This window comes from Etheostoma cragini, chromosome 20 (assembly GCF_013103735.1).
Source record: "Etheostoma cragini isolate CJK2018 chromosome 20, CSU_Ecrag_1.0, whole genome shotgun sequence".
Lineage (NCBI taxonomy): Eukaryota > Metazoa > Chordata > Actinopteri > Perciformes > Percidae > Etheostoma > Etheostoma cragini.
In genome coordinates, this window is record NC_048426.1 from 13,422,682 (window position 1) to 13,444,790 (window position 22,109).

Below are 22,109 nucleotides of genomic sequence, written 5' to 3' on the forward strand. Positions count from 1 at the left end.
GTAGAATATTTTGTCATATGTGGTTAATTACAATTCATTTCAATTTTTTTTATTTAGAGTGTAAATTATAACATCATAATCATCATAGATGACTTATCTCTGGACATTTTACAAGTAGAGTAGGTCTAGACCATATTTAAAAATGACCAACAATTCCCACAAGAACAAGCATTTGGTACGACAGTGGAGAGGAAAAACGTCCTTTTGACAGGCAGAAACCTTGGAGAGAACCTGACTCTTGGTGGGCGGCCGTCTGCCGCTGACGGTTGGGATACAGAGACAGATATACAGAAATATTATTCATAATGATTATAGCAGTGGGTATGATTAACAGTGGCAATTATAGTTACAATAACGATAATATACCCTAACTATGATTAGTAATAATAGTAGAAGCAGTGCAGGGCGCGTTATTATGGCTCCCAATTCATTTCTAGGCAAGTCCCGCTCGGGAAATTATGAAACCCACTGGTCAATTGGTTGGGGTTAGGAATTTGACCTTGAGTGGTGCATAACTATTGCCAAAAGGCAACCTATGATGTTTTTGTGAATGTACCCGTAACAACTGATAAAGTAGGCTAATTCGTTAAAAATCTTTCTTTTTAGTAATTTCTGTGTACACAAACAACATTCTCAATGCTGAAGTTTATTTGTAGAGGTGACAGCTGGTGATACTTCGAGCAAAGTTTCATGTGTCGAGCCGTAGTGTTTTAAAAATGTTGATTTTGATGGGATCACAGGAGTGCCCCTAGCACTCCCATTCAAAAGAGCATTTGACAGAAAATTACAGATATTATAAATCTTAAAAGTGGTGCTTCCGTGCTAATTATGGCCTACTTTTAAACTAAAGTTTGACCTGGGTAAATTCACAAAAACACTCTAGGTTGCATTTTGGAGAGAGTTACACTTTTATGTTAGGATAGCTTATTGGTCAGGGGATAGGACCTGAACAAATGGGGTTATGTAACCTTGCGTAACCATGGACGCCTGGCCAATGAATGCTGTTGAAGGGCGGGTCTAGGCGTGGCCATAGTGCCTTCAGCTTGTTCTGCTAACCGCTAGCTGACAGTTGATTCAGTCTAAAATAATGTTAACTTAAACTAAACACTGGAAAAAGAAGGCTTTACCAATGTAACAGCTATAATATATTTTAACGGTTATTTTTAGGTTTTACTTAGAGGGTCTTTTTATGTTATTACATGCTGTCTCTGCTAGTGGTTAACTGAATTAGCTGTTAGCTAAACAAACGTTAGCTTCCTTTATTCAGTTGTGCGTGGTGGTTTATAGAATGAGTAGTTCCTTTGCTCTATAATAAAAATATGTACATGGTCTTGTACCTTTGAGAGCATACCCTGTTTTGGATTTTGTGTTCTGTTTTTTTCACTCGAAATCATATGTAATATGTTTATGAGTCCCGTTGTGGCTGGTTACTATAAGGCATGGACTAAAACTCTTTATGTAGGCTACAGATTTTTCCAGACGTCCATGGGAGAAATGAATGGGAAATTTACTTCTGGAACCCATGGTCTCTCGGAGGAGGGGTGGGACTGTTGAGCTTTATTAAGATGGCATAGCATAATTATAGTAAAAAAAAATTTTTGCATCACCATCTGCATTGTTCAAACTGAGCGTGAATGTAGATCTCAGAAATTCAGAGTTTTGCAAAGGTGAAAAACCTAAAAAAAAACATAAAGGCAAAGTGGGTTTACGTGTCTGAGCAGTTTATTAGTTTACATTTAACAAAATATAAACGTTATAATCTTCATGGGATTTATTGCAGGACTGTTGTATTAGACTGCATGGTGTAGCTAGGTGGACCTAATAAACTTACTTGCAAGTGCAGTGTATATGAAAAGATTTAACACGCAAAAATGGTCTAAATAATATGTTCTTTTACTTTTAAGTGTACCTAAAACAAGTACAAGACATCGTTTAGGTCAATTATATGCATAACGTTTACTTGTAAATAATGGGAATATTTACATATATTGTTTATTTGGCATTGTAATGCTATTTGATCTGTAGGAAAAAACTCTGTTGGCCCTGGCAACATGTTAAATGCACTATACAAAAATAGAACAAGTAGAGCCTATGTTACTTGTACCTGAATAAAGAGTATGTTCTTACACTACAGTATGATAACACTGTGGACTTTTGGTGTTTTTACTTTATCCTTTGTGGACAAGCTGCCACCTGCAGCTGGAGCACACGGACATAACGCAAAAAACTGAAGATAGAAGTGAAGAGTGAAGCCTGAGAAAATTAATATCTTTAGGACCAAAAGCCTCATGACTAACAGAGAGAGAGAGAGAGTGAGAGAGAGGGGGGGGGAGAGAGGGGGGGGGGGGGGTGTCGTCACTAAGAGCTGCAGCAGCATCAGCATCACTGGAATGAGTAACTGCGCAACTTCGAGAAACAACTACAATCCGCTGTGCGAGGAGCGAGCTGTGTGTGTGTCTCCGTTTTTGTGCTTCACAAGCATATTGATGTATTCATGAAGACGTAAAGGTGCCAAAAACTACACGGACTCTCTGTGGATCTGCCGGAAACAAGAGCTATGGATTATATAAAAAACTACAATACTTATCTCTCCATCGTCATTTTGATAAGTGAGTACCGTAATTAACTTTTAGCCTACCTCAATTAGTGTTTTTATGAGGCAAGACGAAATGTTTAACCACATAACAACCTTTCCGTCTTCATTCCTTTATTAGGCTACTTTAAACGTTTTCTTTAAATGATGAAATTAACTAATTCAACAACAATAGACTGGTTTCTATTCAAACGTAACGCATATTTTTAACCGAATTTTCAGAAATGTGGACTATGTGCGTTTCCATCCATCCACATAAGGAGTTGGGTCATCGAGACAAGCACAAGGTGGCGCTAATTCTCCCGACAGGGGCTCATTAAGTTGTTGCAGAAGAAGACGCAACGCGCTGAAAACAGCGCCAGTCAAACCTAGGAAAAATAGAATAATATCATTTATTTCGTGTTTCGTGTATTAATTTGAAGTTTACAGTATCCACTTAACTGATGTCTGCCGCCATTTTTCATCTCTTCAATGAATCGGAAGTAGGCTATCATGATTAATTGGCTAACTTTTTTTTAATTTAGCTTTATCGATCCACTAACTTTCTCTTTTTCGAGAATTTTAGGCGTTTCCTTTCAGGTTTTTCTTCATGCGCAAATTGAAAATGAGCATTAAAAACATTTTTTGGTTGATGTAAACACACCTTTGTATCAAATCACACCCACCGCTGCTCGTGTGGAAAAGGGATCACCAGTTGAGTGTACTCCAGTAATTAGCCAGAGCCTGTTTGATTTCATCTCGCTGAGTGCCTGTGAGTATATACTGTTCTAGCAGCTCCCTCTCTCTCTCTCTCTTTCTCATTTCCACGTACACACCCAGAGGTGTTTTCACATCCACTTTGGAAAACGGCATCAGTCCATGTGTCATATTCTCTTTAAGGTACCCCTTTGGGATTTTGATTTACATTCATTTACACTGCAGCACTGCACGACTACAATACTTTGCAAGAAATGGGCTTTGCAACTGCACTCTTTACAGTTAGTGGGTTTGCAGGAATACAATATTGTATTGTTAGTTTTAATGTTTACAGAAACAAAAATAATAAAGAAAACCATGACTTTCTCTTCATAAGTTAAGGTAGCAATGAAGCAGCTATATAGTCAGATGTGGTTTTGTCAATTTTGTAATTATGTCTAAGCTTGTAGCCTAACTGAAAATAACATACAAACAAAAAACCCAAACAAAAAAGGTAGAATTATTCACAATTTCTTTTCCCTAATCAGTCTTTCTTTTTTTATATAGTATCCAAATTACAGGTTTAGGATTGAAGTGAGTTTTTACGACCTGCAGAGGCTTGTCATGGCACAGAAATGATGACGGGGTCACTTGGATTCACCAGAACTGGCTTATTGGGATCACTGTGACTTCAGCTGGCTTTAGATGAAAAACATACGTCCACCTTTTACGCATTAAGGCCTGATGTGCATGACTCATCCCAGGGGAAATTGTCTGGTAAATGCATGTAGTTTGTGCTGCTTCACACAGAGTTCTGTTCTCTAATGTGGCCCCACATGCTTTGCACCCAGGGTCTTGTATTTGCCGAATTTGTACTTCATGCTAGGGGCTAGAGTTAATAAATTATTTCACATGTCTCCAACAACATCCCTTTTTCTTAAACTAAAGACAGGAGAAGCATGTTTCTTGGCTTGTGCCCTCTTTGGCTTCAGCAGCCACAGAGGCTGCACCAGTCTAAGTGGCTCTCACTGCAGTTAATACCAGGGACAGGAGAACACCCAGGGCAAGCTTTGCCAAAACTCACAGTCTCAGACCCCCCTCCCTATCTGTTCCTGGGTCCTCTCCAGCATGCAGCCTAGTTTAGCAGCAAATGAGGTACGATTTTTCTCATACATCTCCTTGAAAATATGTTTATAGGCTACTACTAATTTGCAACAGCTGCAAGTAGTTGAAAAGCTTTTCTTATTAATTAATGTTTCTTTAAAAGGTACAAAATGTTCACACTTATTCTTTCACCAAAATGATGATATATTCACTGTAGCCATACCTATATGTAGCAGCTAAAGCACGATTAAGTGGTTCTATAGTTATGTTTAGGCTTGGTTAAGTTTGGGCAAAGTGTGTGGTCTAGGCTAAACATTTAAAGTTGACTGACTTGATGCACGAGACACACCATGATTATTTTCAGAAATTTAGAACGAATGTGGCCAGAGTGAATAGATGTTGGTTCCTTTTGTAGTTCATTTCAGCCCTTGGAAATACAATAAAAACAAAAGTGGCAGAATTCTCACTTTCCATGCAGTTAGTGCTTGCTTGCTGTTGGTAGTCTAGTAAAAAAATACTATAATGGCAATGCAATCACTTTGGCCCACATTATGCAGCGTGATGCTGCAATGTAGAAACACTGGAGGTATTCATCACTGTGTCAGACTGTTGTTCCTCTTTTCCCCTCCTCTAACAGCTTTTGCAAATGGCGAGTAACATCTTTCAAAATGGCACAAAGGGGACCACAGCCAAAATGCAGCCATGCCATTAGTAATGAGAGAGACAGCGAAGCCAATGCTGATTTTCCCCCCAAAATGAGGATTGAAAATGATGCTTTTATCTTAAAAAAACTTTTAAAATATACAAAAATATGTGGTACAGAAAATCAAATCCCATCCTGTAATTCTCCCTATGTACCTTTTCAGTTTGCTACCCAGTTTCAAATCAGACGAAAAACATCCGGTAGAGGCCCCAGTTTTGATTTGACTTGAGCTTTCAATCTTAATGAAGATATTGGCTGACTGGAACAGAGACAGATTTAGGGTTATGTCGGACAGTCCTTTATTTCTAATTCATACTGAAACCAGTAGGCTCTTAGTTAATTACTGTGGACGTTACTTACTTGTGACTGCAAAGAAAGTGTGTGCTTCAGAAGTTATACTGGCTCAGGTCACAACTGTAAATGTTGTTTTGATTAGTAATTTAAGAGCAGTGACCCTCAAACGTTGTGTGTGTGTGTGTGTGTGTGTGTTGCGTTATAGAAAACTAATTATTTGTGTTTATTTTGCACCTATTTGTCCATGTGTCTATGAATGTTAAAAAAATCAGACGAGTCTGATCTGTACTTAATGAGCGGAGTTTGAATCTCATTGCAGGCAGTTGCTCAGCCCATCACTTTGTTGATTCTATTTAAACCGGTGTAGACCTTCAGAGGTCATGCTTTGTTATATTTGTAGACAAACTCACCTCTTACATTTATGTTCTGCTTAATGCCATTTTAATCATATTTAAAGGTGACTCCGGTTGATTTCAACACGATTCCACAGCTCTGTTTGTTCATTTGGATTACAGTCAGGAGCAAGAAAAACTCAAACAATCGCTGATGCCTACAACGTTCTATCCCCCTGTTTTAAAGTGCCCGGTTGCACTATGACTATGATAGCATTACAATCAACATTTTTAAAACACTAAGAAGGCTTGACACAACATGAAACTTTGCTCAAAGTATAACCGGGGGCTCTACACATGAACTCGAGCATTGAGAACATTGTTTGTGTACACAGAGTTTACAAAAAAAAAGAAGGTGTTGAACAACTCACTTTAGTAGTTTTTGTTCACGCTATCCGCCATCAAAAATAAAATAAGTAAAAAATAGTTATATCTCTGAATAGGAGAAAATGTCATTCTTGTATGAGGCTCCTTTTTCAACTACAAGGTCAGTATTGTTTTTCACTAACAACAAAACACCAAATTATCCGTACATTTATATGGAACTAAGTTTTAGTTGGCTTCCCTCTTTACTCTCCTCCCTGTCACGTTGCATTCGGAGATCAACTCTTTTTGACTGGCTAGATGGACGGCGACCGGAAACCATAACAGCTACGGTGAGTCATTGAAAAGCTTTCTTTTCAGTACACTCTGTCAGAGTGTACTGAAAAGAAAGCTTTTCAATGACTTTGACAAACAACGTTCTCAATGCCGAGTTCATGTTTAGAGACCCTGGTGATCCTTTTTTTAATATTCAAAAGGCCATTTGACCGAAAAACAATAATAGGGTAAATCTTACAAGTAGCGTTTTGGTCCTAATTATGCGTTACGCTTTAAAGGTTGACCCAAGTGGAGCTGGGTTAAGATGTAAATGGATCCGTCTAAGCCTCCAACTTTGTTTGTTAATAGGCGCTTATTCATCATAATATCTCAGGAGTCAGATGTCTCGCTGGTCTTAATATGATCCCTCAGTTCAGCTTTTCCTCAGAGGTGTAAACTTCATCCCTTGTGCATCCATAAATTTGTCTTTTCCCTGCAACGTGTCATTTTCATGGTCTGCATCCTCTCAGAATTTCTCTGGCAGGCTTTGGTGACAGACTTCATCTTGTGATACTGTATTTTTGCTCGAGCTCTTTGTATTGATTGTTTCCCACCTTCTGAACCAGCAGCACTTGGTAACAAAAAGAGCGTTTCCTCCGTCCTTGTAATATTGTTATTGAATTAGATTCTCATCTGTTGCTCAGGTGTAGTTCGAGTGTAAATGTGTATCTATAGTCTGCGTAGAGAGAGAGATAGCAGATCAAAGCTGTGCCTCAAGGGTGTCACTGCGCTGCCTGGATAACAGACAGATGACCAACCAGCTGTGCGTCTCTCAAGTTAAAGGGCAACCATGCAACCCCATGGGTTGAAAAAAAGGCCAGTCAGATGTTTTTTCTCATCAAAAACAGCAGAGAAAGAAAGAGAGACGGATATAAATAGACAAGGAAGACACAGTCAGGGAGCAACATTTAGAGATAAAATATGGCATCATGCTGACTTTTGGCAAGAGTGAAATGTTAGATTTGGCACGAAACGTTGACTCCTATAATAATCTGTGTCTGTATGTCAGGGAAATGAAAAACAGAGGGACTCTACTGGTGCTGTTATAGCAAATCTTCAAACAGACAAACATTTTGTTACCAGGAAGTAATTTCATATATTTTACCTTTTTAATGATTTAAATTCCATTCTGCTGGAAACATTGCTGTAGCGCATTATCAAAGATAATTGGTCTTAAATCTCGGGGCAGCAGATATTCGTTTTAGTACACCAGAGCACAACGGGTGAGTCATACAGGAGACTTTGCTGGCTTTGTTTGGTCACAGACAAAGCTTATGAGTGAAGTGTGTCTGCACATATTTAATAGACACTGCTGTATGATCCGTTTTGAAGGAAAGTCTACACAGTGCCACACCAACGCATTCAGACTGAGTGGAAGTTAGACGATGTGGTTACAGACCAGAAGGACAGCTTCAGTCCCTTGAGTTCACCACCTGCTCAAAATGTTAACCAGACACGTCAGTACACACTGCTACTTGGTACTGTAGAAGGCTGATTTTAACCATATTGTTCAAATGTTACTTGGGAAACTCAGCCTACAGTAGTTATATTCTCCCCAAAACAAGTTTTCTTTAAATTTTTAAAAAATCACAACTTTTTTGCAACTTTCTCTGTCTCCAGCAATTTCATTGCAACAAAAATACAAAAAACTTTGCAACTTTTATTACAATTTTTTACAAAAGCTCCCGCGACATCAGGCATTTTGGGCCAAAACAATCTAAAAAAAAGTCTGCTAAATCCTAGAGGGACTGCTTAAGGCGCAGCTCACCAAGCTGTAAACTAAATACTGGCTTATTAGCAGCTTTAAAGTTGATATTGTGATTTGAGTTAACCAACAGTGGCCAATATTATACGGAAGGTATGGAGCAGCATTAGCATTAATTTGGCGTCCAATATTTACTTTGAGCTCTATTTGGGTGTCCGCTAATTCCCGAGGGAAATACTGTATCTGGCTAGTAGAGGCTCCACAATCTTCACCAGCTAGTTGCTAACTTTATCTGATTGTCATGGGTGCTGGTCAAGTAGTGTACAGTGTGATTTAACAGCTCTTTTGCTGTAAACAGTGGTCTGCTGCGCTTATGAGAGCAGTGAGAGTGAACCAAAACAATAAAGTGAGGACAGATAACAGAGCCAGGCTAGCTGTTTCCTTCAGTTTCCAGTCTTTGTTCTACGCTAGGTTAGCTGGCTAACTACATAGCTACATATTGGTAGCTACATATTTAGCATTGAGACATGACAGGACTATACAGGACTATTCACTTTCTCATGTAATTCATGGCAAGAAAGTGAATAAACATATTTCCTAAAATGTTAAACCTTTTTTAAGGCTTGGTTTTGTTTCTCTTCAGCTTCTTGGAACTATATCAGAAGGTAATGCTACTTCCGTCAATGCTCCAGCCAGACAACATTCAATGTCATTATTTTTATAAGACTTTCCTGTCAGTAAAACATTTTAAGTGGTTTAACAAACCACCCTGCTTGCTGTTCTAAAAAAGGTGATTTACTAAGTTTTCAGGACAGATTTACTGTGTCAAACCAAGAACAGGTATTTCTTGTTGTTTCAGGTTACTCCAGATGACTCGGTAAACCCACATCTCGCAACAGACATCTGTTTTAATTCGTTACAAGCATACAGTTATATCGTCGAACATTGCTAATGTAAACAGCGTTACATAGCATCAGAATGTACAGTATTATAATTTGACCTGTCAATCAATATGAAAGCTATACCAGTCTTGATTTTAGTTTGAATTTGTTCAAATATGTGGATTGTGGATTCTACTATTAGCCTGATCAAAATGCCAATTGATACATGTATGGACAGCGGCAGTTTGTTTAGACTCTAGTTGTAGCAGTAAAGGTTTGACCCTCCAGAGCTTGACATTGACAAACGCACTCTTTCATGACTTCATGAGAGAAAGTATACTACACATGAAAAATTCAGTACAAAAACACATCACATTAATGTAATGAAAGCTTTAGTCTTCTCAAAATTGCATGTTCTGTTTCTACCTTGTTCAAGGACACCTTGAATTAAAATGCTTATTGGCTTATGTGTATGCTGTATTTGATCTTAATATCTTTAAATGTTTGTCACAGAAAACAGACATGCTGTGTCTGAAAGTCTAGGAATCTTTGTTGATTAAAGACCATCTGAAAAGAAACTGCATACCGGTACGATATACCAGCTAACTGGAGCCAAGCTGCAACCAATTAAATCACAAATTAAGTTATCGGACTTAATTCTTGCCGAAATGCTGAAAGCCTGGTTCACTGCTCATGAATGGGTCTTCAGAAGTGTGTTAAGATACAGACAGACATTCAAGGGTCTCAGCGAAGATATGCTTATTTTCACATGGCCGTGCACAGTTGTAGTCTAGTTACAACTTACAAAGTTTGATTGCAATGTGTCTTAGTTGTAAGTCTTCTGGTAGCTGTGCCAAGAGAAATCTCAATCATTCCCAATCAACAGAGACAGGGTCCCCTCACTCGCAAACAAGACCCCAAGGTCCGTCACTTGGGGTAAGCACTTACTTCCTACCTGAAGAAAGCCCTCCATTAAGTCAAGTAGCCTACTCTCCTAAAATACAATTTTGAGGTACTTGTTCTTTACTCAAGTACATTCTGTTACTTTTCAGAGATAAAGATTTTACTTTTTATCCTACTACATTTATCTAACAGATGTAGTTACTAGTTACTTTCCTTTTCAAGATTTTACATGTAAATCATAATATGCTTCAAAATAGGATTTACGATTAATTAAACTAAATAACCGTATATCACTGAGTGTGGTCATTTTGAATAAGGAGTACTTACTTTACTTTCATATACTTTGAGTAAGATTTTGAATGCAGGACTTCACCTTGCAATTGCGGAATTTTATACTGTGGTATTACTACTTTTACGTGAGCAGAAGATCTTAATACTCTACAAATGCAAGGGACTCTAGCAGCTGTGAACCTTTGAATGTTTTGGGTGGATGGGAGCCTCGGCCAAAGAAGACACACCGTTTGCTTCCGTTTTTTTACTCTGTACTGTCTATTTTTTGTAATGATAATATATAATGGATTGGCAGGCACTGATAAAAAGAAGATAGTAGTGTCACATCAGAAAACGGTAATGTGTTTTGAAAAGCAATGACCCGTGATGACATGTTTTGCTGCTAGTGTCCAACTAAAGAGCTATTCTGTTTGAATGTTTATGGATGTGTGAGCTGTTCATTACACCATGCTAGCCATGGGGTTGGCAATGTTTTGTGAGTTTTTATCAAAAAATGTCCCAATGGAATTAAATTGAAACATTTTGTTGTCTTTTTATCTACAGTGTGTGAGCTTCTCTTTGGTATTATCGGATGAGTGTAATGAAGGGTAGGACATACTTTATGGAGTTTGGCTAGCTAAGTCTTTTGTTGTTATAATAACCACAGTTTTTTACTCATTCATTAAGGATAGTTGTGTGGGTTAACCATGCAGGTCCTAGTGGTTCCTCGAGTTTAGGAGGTTTTGTTTTTCAATGCCATTGGTTAGAGAATGCAATCTAATCTGTGTTTTTCAATCTAAAAAAGGTTGTGGGTTTTGCTAAACTGCATAATAGGTAGGACATCTAACATTGTACATGCTACACAGGATGTCTAAAGGTTCAATAAAAGCCGGATGATTTAATAACTGTGAACAGGGCTGTATTAAGTCCGGACTCAAGACGCCTTACTGTTGTCTTGGAATAGTCTTGGACTAGTTGGTATTTGGACTCAGACTTGACTCGGACTCGGCCATTGGACTCACCAGATATTCTAGTTGGTCTCGACAGAGTCCAGCTCTACATGCTTTTGTTCTAAAGTAACTTCCTCCTTCAAAACAGAACAACTATCTAGAACAGGCATCGAGATTAGTCACCTGGTATACACCTGGCAGCATCATATACCTCAATCATCAGGCATCAATTATTTTCATTTTGGCCGCAGACACAATGTCAGTTAGCACTTTTGTACTATGAAGTCTTAAGGACAAGTAATAACTCTCACACTCACATCTCCTAATGTGACTTACATCACATAAATTATGAACAGGTAAGTAAGTGGTCTTGAAGAGGATTCTTTTGTTTTTCTTTTCTCTTTCAATATTGACTCTCCCCTCCTTTGTCTTGGACTTAACAATGATGGACTAGACTACAGCCCTGACAGTGAAAATAAATCACAACCCTGAGCAAAGGCCAATTATTTGCTTCAATTTGACAATGATAGACTTGACTACAGCCTTGACAGTGAAAATAAATCACAACCCTGAGCAAAGGCCAATTATTTGCTTCAATTTCCATTGCTAATAAAAATTTACATCAATTGTTTTCAAGTGGCCTAAATGTAGAAAGTTAATAGTCAGAGCAAATGGTTTCCAAATATGTGGGTTTGAGTCCGGAGTTTAATAGATGAGGTTTTGGGAAGTTATAGCGGTGTTTGCTTTTTTTGGACGGGCCTCTGAGTGCAGACGAGAACAAATGTCTTGCATCTTGTGACAGGCAGTTGAGAGATGGAATATTAATGAAACAAGAATGTGTTTAAAACTCATGTTTAAGGTAAATTAAGCTTTAACTGGCTCCACATTGCATTTGAAAAAATAAACCCTGAAATGAAATGGTGACGCTAATGTTTTTACAGTTAAAGCTCCCTCATGTGAATTGTTTCTGACTGATAATGTATCAAACACCAGGACAAACAAGACCTCCGCCTCTGGAAGAATGATTATTTTATGTCTGACATTACCATAAAACATTCTGGGGTTGTTTTTCTTTTTTGAATTGATTGTCTAAGGCAGAGTTTCTCAACTGCGACCCTATTGTTTGATCCTCAAAGAATCATGACAATCGTTTACATTACTATTTTATTTTTAGGACATAAAGGGAGATCTGTGCTACACACATGTTACACATTAAATGGAAATTAAGAAATTTCCCATTTTTTACAAACATCTGTATATTACAAATCTTCCAGGACCCCATCTGTTTATGTGATCTTGAGTGACCCCACATAAGATCCTGACCCCAAGATTGAGAAACTCGGTTCTAAGGACCGAAGGTGCACAATAACAAATCAATGTTGTTAAAGTCCTGATCCTTGTATGCCCATCATCCACCCCAACAATCTTCATGGATAAATGTAGAGCTTTATTAATACTAAAAAGCGTTGCCTATGAACATAATCCAGGCAGCGATTATGTTTGTCACCGCAGGGTACTTGGTAAAATTAGTTTTACCTCATTGAGGCTACCTAGCAAGTTTCAGGAGACCACCTCAACCGCGCCGCAAACGACAAGTGGAAGAACGGCAAACAAGTTTTAAACCTCGCACCCCAATCATAGATTTTTCTTCAATATATCGTTTAACACATTTTGTTGATGGTGTGTTCCTTGCTAGTGCAACATCATTTCTTGGAGACAGGGTTGTATTTTGGGCTTTTAGGAAAAATGCAAGGCAAAATAAAAATAGAAACACAAATAGAAAAACAATAATAAAAGTAGGACTAGCTTGTTTTCTTTGTCTTTCTGTAATTTCCAGTATTGTATCCAATAACAAAGAATTAATTTATAACAAATAACTTGCGTTATGCCTGTACGAGAATTCAATTAGATAATTTTAAACTTCATTGAACCCAGAGAAGAAATTGAATTTAGACTGTATTGTTGTTCCATCATAAGACCCCCACACACACACAGACACACACACATATATACATATACATATATATATATATATATATATATATATATATAGATAGATAGATAGATAGATACACGTGTGTGTATGTATAGTACAGGCCAAAAGTTTGAACGCCTCATTCAATGCGTTTCCTTTATTTTCATGACTATTTACATTGTAGATTATCACTGAAGGCATCAAAACTATGAATAAACACATGAGAGATTATGTACTTAACAAAAAAGTGTGAAATAACTGAAAAGACATCTTATATTCTAGATCCTTCAAAGGAGCCACCCTTTGCTCTGATTACTCTTGGCATTCTCTTGATGAGCTTCAAGAGGTAGTCACCTGAAATGGTTTCCCAACAGTCTTGAAGGAGTTCCCAGAGATGCTCAGCACTCGTTGGCCCTTTTGCCTTCACTTTGTGGTCCAGCTCACCGTAAAAACCATCTCAAGTGGGTTCAGGTCCAGTGACTGTGGAGGCGCAGCACTCCATCACTCTCCTTCTTGGTCAAATAGCCCTTACACAGCCTGGAGGTGTTTGGGGTCATCGTCCTGTTAAAAAATAAATGATGGTCCAACCAAACGCAAACCAGATGGTATGTTGCTACAGGATGCTGTGGTAGCCATGCTGGTTCATTATGCCATCAATTTTGATAAATCCCCAACAGTGTCACCAGAAAAGCGCTCCCACACCATCACACCTCCTCCTCCATGCTTCACAGAGGGAACCAGGCATGTAGAATCCATCCGGTCACCTTTTCTTTGTCGCGCAAAGACACGGCGGTTGGAACCACAGATTTCCACTGGTCTAATGTCCATTCCTTGTGTTTCTTGGCCCAAACAAATCTCCTCTGCTTGTTGCTTCTCCTTAGAAGTGGTTTCCTAGCTGATAATTGACCATGAAGGCCCGGATTCTCCTCTTAACAGTTGTTCTAGAGATGTGTCTGCTGCTAGAACTCTGTGTGGTATTCATCTGGACTCTAATCTGAGCTGCTGTTAATTTGCGATTTCTGAGGCTGGTGAGTTGGATGAATTTATCCTCAGCAGCAGAGGTCTCTTTTGGTCTTCCTTTCCTGGGGTGGTCCTCATGTGGGCCATAATATGAATTCTAACAGTTGTCCAATAGGACTATCGGTAGCAACCTGACTTCTGCACAACAGAACTGATGGTCCCGACTCCATTAAAAAGGCAAGAAATTACACTAATTAACCTTGACAAGGCACACCCGTGAAGGGTGTATGTATGTGTATTTGATGCTTTTCTTTTTCATATATGAAAGTAGATCAAATATACTTGGTTTTTATACATATAAAACGGACAAGGAATTTTGCAGAAAAGCTTTGCTGTTTCTCAGTTCCCTCAGACCCCCTTTATGATATTTTACTGTGGAAAACTAGCATGGAAAGGTTCTGTGTTGTCTATCTGAAAGCATGGTGCGTGTGCTCTCTCTCTCTCTCTCTCTCTCTCTCTCTCTCTCCAATTAGCTTACTGGAAACAATTTGTGAATGATTCACTGCATTTAGGTGCACCATCCACACATGCTTAGCCTCTCCTCTGACATGCACAACAGCTCTGGTAAATGGCAGCGATGGATGGGACTGTCAGCTAATGCTGTAATTCTGCAGTCAGTTTAACTTTACTTCACTGTCACTGCACCATCTGTCTCCCCAGAAAACATCGCCCTCATCCTTAGTAACCAGTTGTTGTTCATTAAGAAGCTTCCCCAGACAGTTTTTAGACATCTCATTGACACATATTTGCAAAGTTCTGCGTAGAATTTGGTTTAGTGACAGACACAACATGAATACCTACCTTTTATGTCTGAGGCGGCGCTTTAATTTTGCTGTATCATATGCCAAGAAGTCAGTGCCAATGTTGACTCCCCTTAGTAGAGAAAAAATGTCTGCGGTTGAGAGTTCTGTTTTAATTCAGCGTGTGTGGCTGATAGATGTAGACTTCTGAAACACACTTGAATGTGCTCATAAATGCACACTTGCAAACAATTACAAAGGATCAAGCACACTCAATAGCTACGTTAACGAGGAGTGCTTTTATTTTGTGAGTTGAATATGTGAAGCCTACTTATGAAGTTCCTCTCGGGAGCGTTGGGTGTTGTGTGTTCTCGTGTGCTTCATTGCTGTCTGTTTGTGTTCCTTTTGTCAGTGACTTCTCTTCTCAGCCTCTATCTGTCTTCACACTTGACACCTAAATATGTTTTGATCACTTGAGCCATCATGTGTCTTAGCAATGGGAAATAAGGGATTTGAGGAGATCAGGGCTTTGTTAAGCTGGCGTAGAGAGATAAAGGGTCACATCTTAACAGATGATGATAGGCAGTGTTGGGAAGGATATTTTTAAAACGTATTGCTTTACAGAATACAGTACATGCCCAAAAATGTAATTTGTTACTTATTCTGTTACATTACTCAATCTGAGTAATTTATTCTGTATACTTCGATTACTTCCACATTGAATGTATAAGTGTAGGAATGCAGCCATCAAATACTGCTTACTAAACATGAGTATTGTGGCGTATATACTATCACATAGGAAAAGTAACTACATTTAAATACTGTGAATCGTTTTTATAATAGAGAATCGTTTTTGAATTGAAAATTGATTTCAAATCGAATCTTGTGCCTAAAAATCCATATTGAATTGGGACATATTCTAAATTGTGCACCCCTAGATGATGACTCAACATACTAACCTACATACAACAACATTGAGATGGATTGTTGGCCTTTTAGGTCCTATTTACACTTATTTTTAAAACACGTTTTGGTGATCCATACAAAAATGGACATTGGATTACACTTCACTAAACACTTGAATTTTGCACTTATACATAGAAATGAGGTTACCAGACCTACGTCTTAATCTCTATTTGAGACTAGTGGCTTGAGGCTACATTAGCTGCTACTTGCACCACCTGAATCTTCAGCTCAATTAGTATTAGTGTGTGTGTGTGTGTGTGTGTGGGGGGGGGGGGGGCTGTTTGACATTAATAATAGAACCCCCTCTTAAAGTACTGTTAAAATTTACAGTTTTCAGAAATCTATCCATAGCTGCTTTTCTTCCATAATTACAGATGAATAGCTAGTCTGCCTTCAAATACATGACCCCCTCACCCTTTACCATTATCATCACTAACTGCTTTTTATAGACTTTTTTTCTTAATATCTCAATTTGTCCTGCTTGCCCTGTGTGACCCTGCCTTACAGGCCCTAGAGAACAGTCAAGTCGCTGTTCAGAGGCCATTTAATAGGACACGTTGTGATGACCCACTGGGACATGATCATCTCCCTCAGTGTCTGCTGTTCATGCTTGTTAGTATGTTCAATGTCATGTCATGTGTAAAGTGCCCTCCCTTTTAGTCATCCTCCAGAACAACACCATGTCTGTGGGTTGTTTTTCCAGAGTGTTTGGTCAGTCTGCAGTGGCCCTATTTCTGGATAAATTCTTTGGTCCATACATCCATTGACTATATTATTAGTATGTTTTGTTCAGGGTTACGTGGACTAAAGCTATTCCCAGCATGCACTGGTCTGAGACAAGAGGCACAACCAAGGTTTTGGGTTTGGTTTTAGTCATGGGAACCAAATAGTATTTTAATTGATTGGTTAAATGGATATAGACATGCCTAGTATGTTAATGCTTTTTGCTTCACATCTTTACATTTGTTACATTACCATTTTTAACCAATCTAATTTGGTCATTGTACTTTCCAAAGTAATAGAACAAAAGAATTACAAATGCAATGCACCATAAATACTGAATCATTAATGCAATAAACCAAATTAAAGGGTTAAGCAAGTGTATCCTTGAAAAAACTGGATTGTAGCCTATATTGTGTTGTCTGATACATTTTGGGGGGGAGTCACTGTTCCACCTCCACATATCTGGCTAATTGATGCATGAAGTAGGCGTGAATGTCAGACTAACCGTTGAATGGAAAGTTAAGGGAATTGCTAGATGTTCGTAGGTGTGCGGTAGAAGCTTTCAGATGTTGGACCGTCTGACCTGGGTTAGAGCCTACTGATTTTTTAAAAAGGTGCTGTAAGGGTGGGTGACATTACTACTTGTTGACGTTCAAAGTATTTTCAAACAAAACTAGACTAGCTTTCTCCTCCCTCTTCATCCCATCTCCTCCCTTCTGTGCACTAACCCCCTACCCCCAAATCCTTCTGGTCATTGGTTTGTGTGTGCTTCGGGGTGCAGGTGGACACAGTTTGTTATTGCTGCCGTTTGTAGACCCTGGACTGTCTGAGACCACTTTTTTTTTTTTAACACATTGTGTTCCGGGGAAACGGCAGCTCGCAGATAGTGACAAGAGGTTTTCTGTTTGTGACAACAAATGCTGAAGCCTGAAACACGTGACATTGCTTAGAGCACCTTTAAGGGCTGCCGGTCAACTGAGAGCAAACATGGGGTATAATAAGTCCATAAGGCATGACACTGTAAGTAAATAAAACTGTTAAGAGGTACAAAAATAGTATTCAGGAAAGAAACAGACATATCTGTCCCTGACTCCCAGTGGAAATTGAGCCCTTGCAGAGAACCACATCCACGGTCAAATTGACCAAATCTGCAATTCTTTTGTCACATTTAACAGAATGGAGGACTCAAATGCAGAGACACGGCAGGTAGGAAAAAGAGAGTTTTAAGAAAGATTTATTAAAAAGAGTCCAAAAAACAGGGACCCAAAAAAGCAAAAAACCAACAACGCAAGGAAAACACGAAGTCCAAAATCTGACCAAAAGAAAACCGGAAAAAATAAAAACTGGAAAATTTACTGGGAAGAGCTCACGTGGAAATACTGATCTCAGGGAAGAGTCCAAACGAAGAAAACATCGACAGGAACAGGACAACAGTAAACAACACACAAAAGGATCTGACAAAGACAAAAAACAACACAGAGGTTAAAGACAAGTGGTAACAAGCAAACAAAGAACAGGTGACAACAGGTGAAACACATCCGGGCAGGGACAACAATCACAAAGGTGGGAAAACACAAGGCAAGTAGTAAAACCAGACAAAACTAGACAAAAAAACAGACAAAATAAAAAAACATAAAAATAAAACAGGATACAGAACAAATGCCGAATAAAAACAGGAAACAAAACATTTATCCTTTCTCCTGGAAATAATCTTCATTATCTATAACAAGAAAACAACCTCCGTACACATTGGCTCCTGAAAAGAGCCTTTCTAAACTATAAAAGCAAATCTTTATCTGTGGGGGTTTAAATTATCAGAAATCCTGCAGAATATCTGATCAGGTCATTTGTGTTTTATAAGCCAGAAAGTATGGAATAGAAAGTAAGTATAAGTATAAAGGCTCTAATGCTGAATGGCATCAAATGATCCAGAGCCCAGAACTGGTAAATTGCCTTCATATTGCCTCATCTACAGAGGTGGGTAGAGTAACCAAATATCTTTCTCAAGTAAAAGTACTATTACTTTATATTAATATGACTCGAGTCAAAGTAAAAAGTAGCCCTGCTTTACTGAGACGTACGCGGGGGGGATAAAAACAATGACGCGTAGAATACCAAAGAGGTAAAAAGAAAAGTAACAAGCTCATTATAGCCTAATATAGCAGAGTAAGAGTACAGTATCCTCTTCACAAATATACTCAAGTAAAAGTATAGTGATTTAAAACTACTTCTAGAAGTATTTCTTGTCAGAAACGTACTCAAGTAAATGTAACGGAGTAAATGGAACTCGTTACTACCCACCTCTGCTCATCTACATCTAATGCAGAGAGGCAAACAGGTTTTGTGTTTGTGTTGAGTATCTTGCTAAACAGAAATAATTTATGTTTTTGTAATTGTTTGTATTTTACTTTTTTATTTGTTTTATTTGTTTTTTATGTAGGCATTAAAAATCTTCTGTCCCATTTTAGCTCACATCAGGGGAAGGGGCAGAGTACAGTTTTTACACAGCCATGTATTCCTAAAATACTAGATAGTATCTGTTCTATCTAGTATCTAAAGTACACTCAGATCTAACATTGGAACTGGGTTGCTCTGGAGCTTCACCCAAGCACCTGTTTGTTACTGCAATGGTTTTCAAAATTACTGTAATGATAAAAATGCATTGTATAGCAGCTTCAAGGACTGTATGCATATACTATGGCTCGCCCTCATGAGCAAAATAAGTACCATAACCACTCAATGTCTGTCTGTCTGTCTGTCTCTCCTCAGTTAGCAGTACCTGCCACGCTCTTTTGGACAGATTTCTGGAGGTGAACCTCTCAGATCAGCTGTTTTCTCATCATCTGGACAGCCAAAGTAAGAGTTATGTACTTACTTATGTGCGACACACACATTTGCACACAGACTAAAAGAAACCATTATTACCCGCAATGATTACCTTCATCAATATAAGGAGTTATTAATCTGACTTTGCTTGACTGGAAGACAAAATTACAAAATTATGTTCAGTGCACATAGAGCACCGGAACACTTAACATCTCTAAAAAGTCAGGAATTTATTGCAATTGTCTACCACAAGAATCTTGAGAGGAAGCTAAACTCTTTTTAATCTGGACAAAACAGTGATTTATTGATTCAATTTGTCCTGATCTGCTGGTTTGAGAATCTTAAGGTGAGTAAGACAAAGCCACAGAGAGTGGTGAACACCTGCTTTCAGATTACAGGGGTCCATATTCAGTCTCTCTGCTCTGTGCAACAGTCACCTGGTCAGACAGGCCACCTCTGTCTTGGCCGACCCATCCTTTGCACCAGGAGTTCCAACTTCTGCCCAATGAGCAGAGGTATTGGTCCCTAGGCCAAGGAGCTCCAGGGTAAAGGACTGCGTTGGGATTGGGATCCCGCAGGACACAAATCTCGCAGGTGCAGGCAATTTTACCAGGGGCTGCTGCTGGGAGCGGTTGTCCAAAAAATAGACAGCGGGTCCCGGGATTTAGCAGCGCTAATCAACACTGATCAGTAACCGACACACATGGTGCATCCAGTTAAAACCAGGGGCACTGCGTCCCGCCCCTTTCTCCTACAACAGTCAATCAGCAGGCACTTTAACATGAAATCTGTGTGTTAAAGGTATAGTAAGTGATGTTAATTCAGCACACTTTTTGTCAAATTTAGTTAATAGCTCCTCACAGTCACCTAGCATTGGGGTTGTTCAAATATCAACAATCTTTGTGCAGAATCACTCACTGCACCTTTAAACACAGGGAAACGAAACAAAATAAAACAACTTGAGCAAAACCACAGACAACTACACGTTCTAAAATGAGTGAAATAAATAAATGAATACAATGCCCTTATTGCACTGGAATAATTAATTATTGCACTATGAATGTAATTATGCATTAGAACTTAATTTTGCTTCTTATAACTGACAGGTATGTAGGGCTGCACGATTGTGGCCAAAATAATAATCACGATTATTTTGATTAATATTGAAATCACGACTATATGTTGATTTGAACCAAAACAAATTTTATTGTCACGTAGGCTATTTATAGCTGCTTTCATATCCATATTGTGCTACATTCCTCTTATGTTGAAGTTGTATGTTGTAGATACATACAGCCCCAGCACATGAATGAAAATTTGCTATCTGAAATAAATAGCCTAGGACATATTTTTTGAAAGAAATGTATCTCCAAAGATATCCACCGGGAGCTGGCAGGAGCAGGATTAGGAAAGCAGTCCCATGCAGAGCTCTACTCTAAAGCTCTGGGCTCCTTCATTCCTAAAGCAAGTGCTCCCATTAACCATAAACTATAGCGTCCTTTTATTGTTGCACTTGTACATTTGACTTGTGCTCTTTTTGTTTTTTTAACTTGATGTTAGTTTTTTCTTTGTAGTTTATAGTGTTATTGTTGTTGTCATGAGTGCAGGACATTTCTCCCGTGTTTGTGGTTTTTATTTTGCTTTTTATGCTGCATCCCGAATCTCCCTCAGGGGATAACACAGATTTATCAAATTGAATTAAAGAAAACGACTCATGATGAAGTGACTCGAGCTAATGCTCTGTCAGATAGTGAAATTAAAAGAACAAAGTAGCACACAAGCACCATGCTGACACCAGAATTTCTTTTTTTTTAGGTAATTTCTGATCAAAGGAAGCTTATTGAAGTTGATTTATGATGGATAAATATGAAAGCGGCTTCTAATGGAGTAACGATTTAATAATATGCCTCGTATGTCCTTCCTTAATCCCCAGAGGGGTTCCTATGGCTGTTTGCCATATTAGCTGTCGAGGCAGTTTCCTTTCCAACTGTCACATGACGTCTCAAAGCTTTTTTTCATCCTGTTCATCACCCCCCTTAGTCTTGCTAAGTGGTGTATTTCCTTTTTAAGATTTCATCTGGTTTAACGTCTGTCTTCAAAATTCAATAGTCTGTTATATAAACATGTTTTTGTGTGTAACAACGGGAATATTTGGTCAAAATACTATTTCAAATTGGTCAAAGTATGAAAGAAGGAATAGACAAGTAGAATATAAGCATTTTTGGCAGCTTTAGATTACACTGCTCATCTTTTCTTCCCTCTTCAAACATTTGTAAAACTTTTTTTTTTTATTAACGGTTAACCACTGTGATTGTCTTCAAAACCTTTTGTACAGTAGTGTTTAGTAAACCCCCCACATCTGTGAACATTTACCTAAACGAATACTTAGTTACACGCTACAACTACCGTTTTTCTGTCTTTCAGTTACCTCCTGTGATTTTGAATCACTGTGCCACTGGACTTTATCAAATCACAGCGACCAAAGGGACTGGTCAGTGGTGTCGCCACAGCAAGCAGTCAGCGCTCAGGGAGGGATGACGCCCGTGGCTGATCACTCAGTGGGAAGCTCTGATGGTAAGAGTTCAGAGACTATTAAAGGGTGTCTTGTTACAATTGACATTGTAATGTTGCACTGTATACTGTAACTTCTCTCAAACAATAAAAATATTTATAAAAAAAAACGTGCAGAGACTCTCTGGGAAGAAACATTGGTGCTTCAGGATATTGCTCATGTCTTTTTCTTCAATGAA

The 22,109-nt window shown here is 38.5% G+C and overlaps 1 protein-coding gene and 1 long non-coding RNA gene across 3 annotated transcripts in view; one reads left to right on the forward strand and one right to left on the reverse strand.

Moving 5' to 3' along the window:
• Positions 1–1,445: 1,445 nt before the first annotated feature.
• On the reverse strand, positions 1,446–22,003 carry LOC117936090. The gene is made up of 3 exons (XR_004654884.1): positions 21,993–22,003; positions 19,814–19,819; positions 1,446–1,555 (listed from the first exon to the last, which is right to left on the reverse strand). It is a non-coding gene; the product is annotated as an uncharacterized LOC117936090 (long non-coding RNA).
• The window catches only part of ltk (leukocyte receptor tyrosine kinase), a 50,163-nt gene continuing 30,422 nt past the window's right edge, over positions 2,369–22,109 (forward strand). Inside the window, exons 1-3 of one of the 2 annotated variants that reach the window (XM_034858730.1) lie at positions 2,369–2,609; positions 19,303–19,389; positions 21,784–21,933. In XM_034858730.1, the coding sequence (XP_034714621.1) occupies positions 2,558–2,609; positions 19,303–19,389; positions 21,784–21,933 (289 nt within the window). In that variant the 5' untranslated portion in view covers positions 2,369–2,557. Of the gene's footprint in view, positions 2,610–2,923; positions 3,345–19,302; positions 19,390–21,783; positions 21,934–22,109 lie in introns of those variants that run through there. The other variant, XM_034858731.1, reaches the window with a different exon arrangement.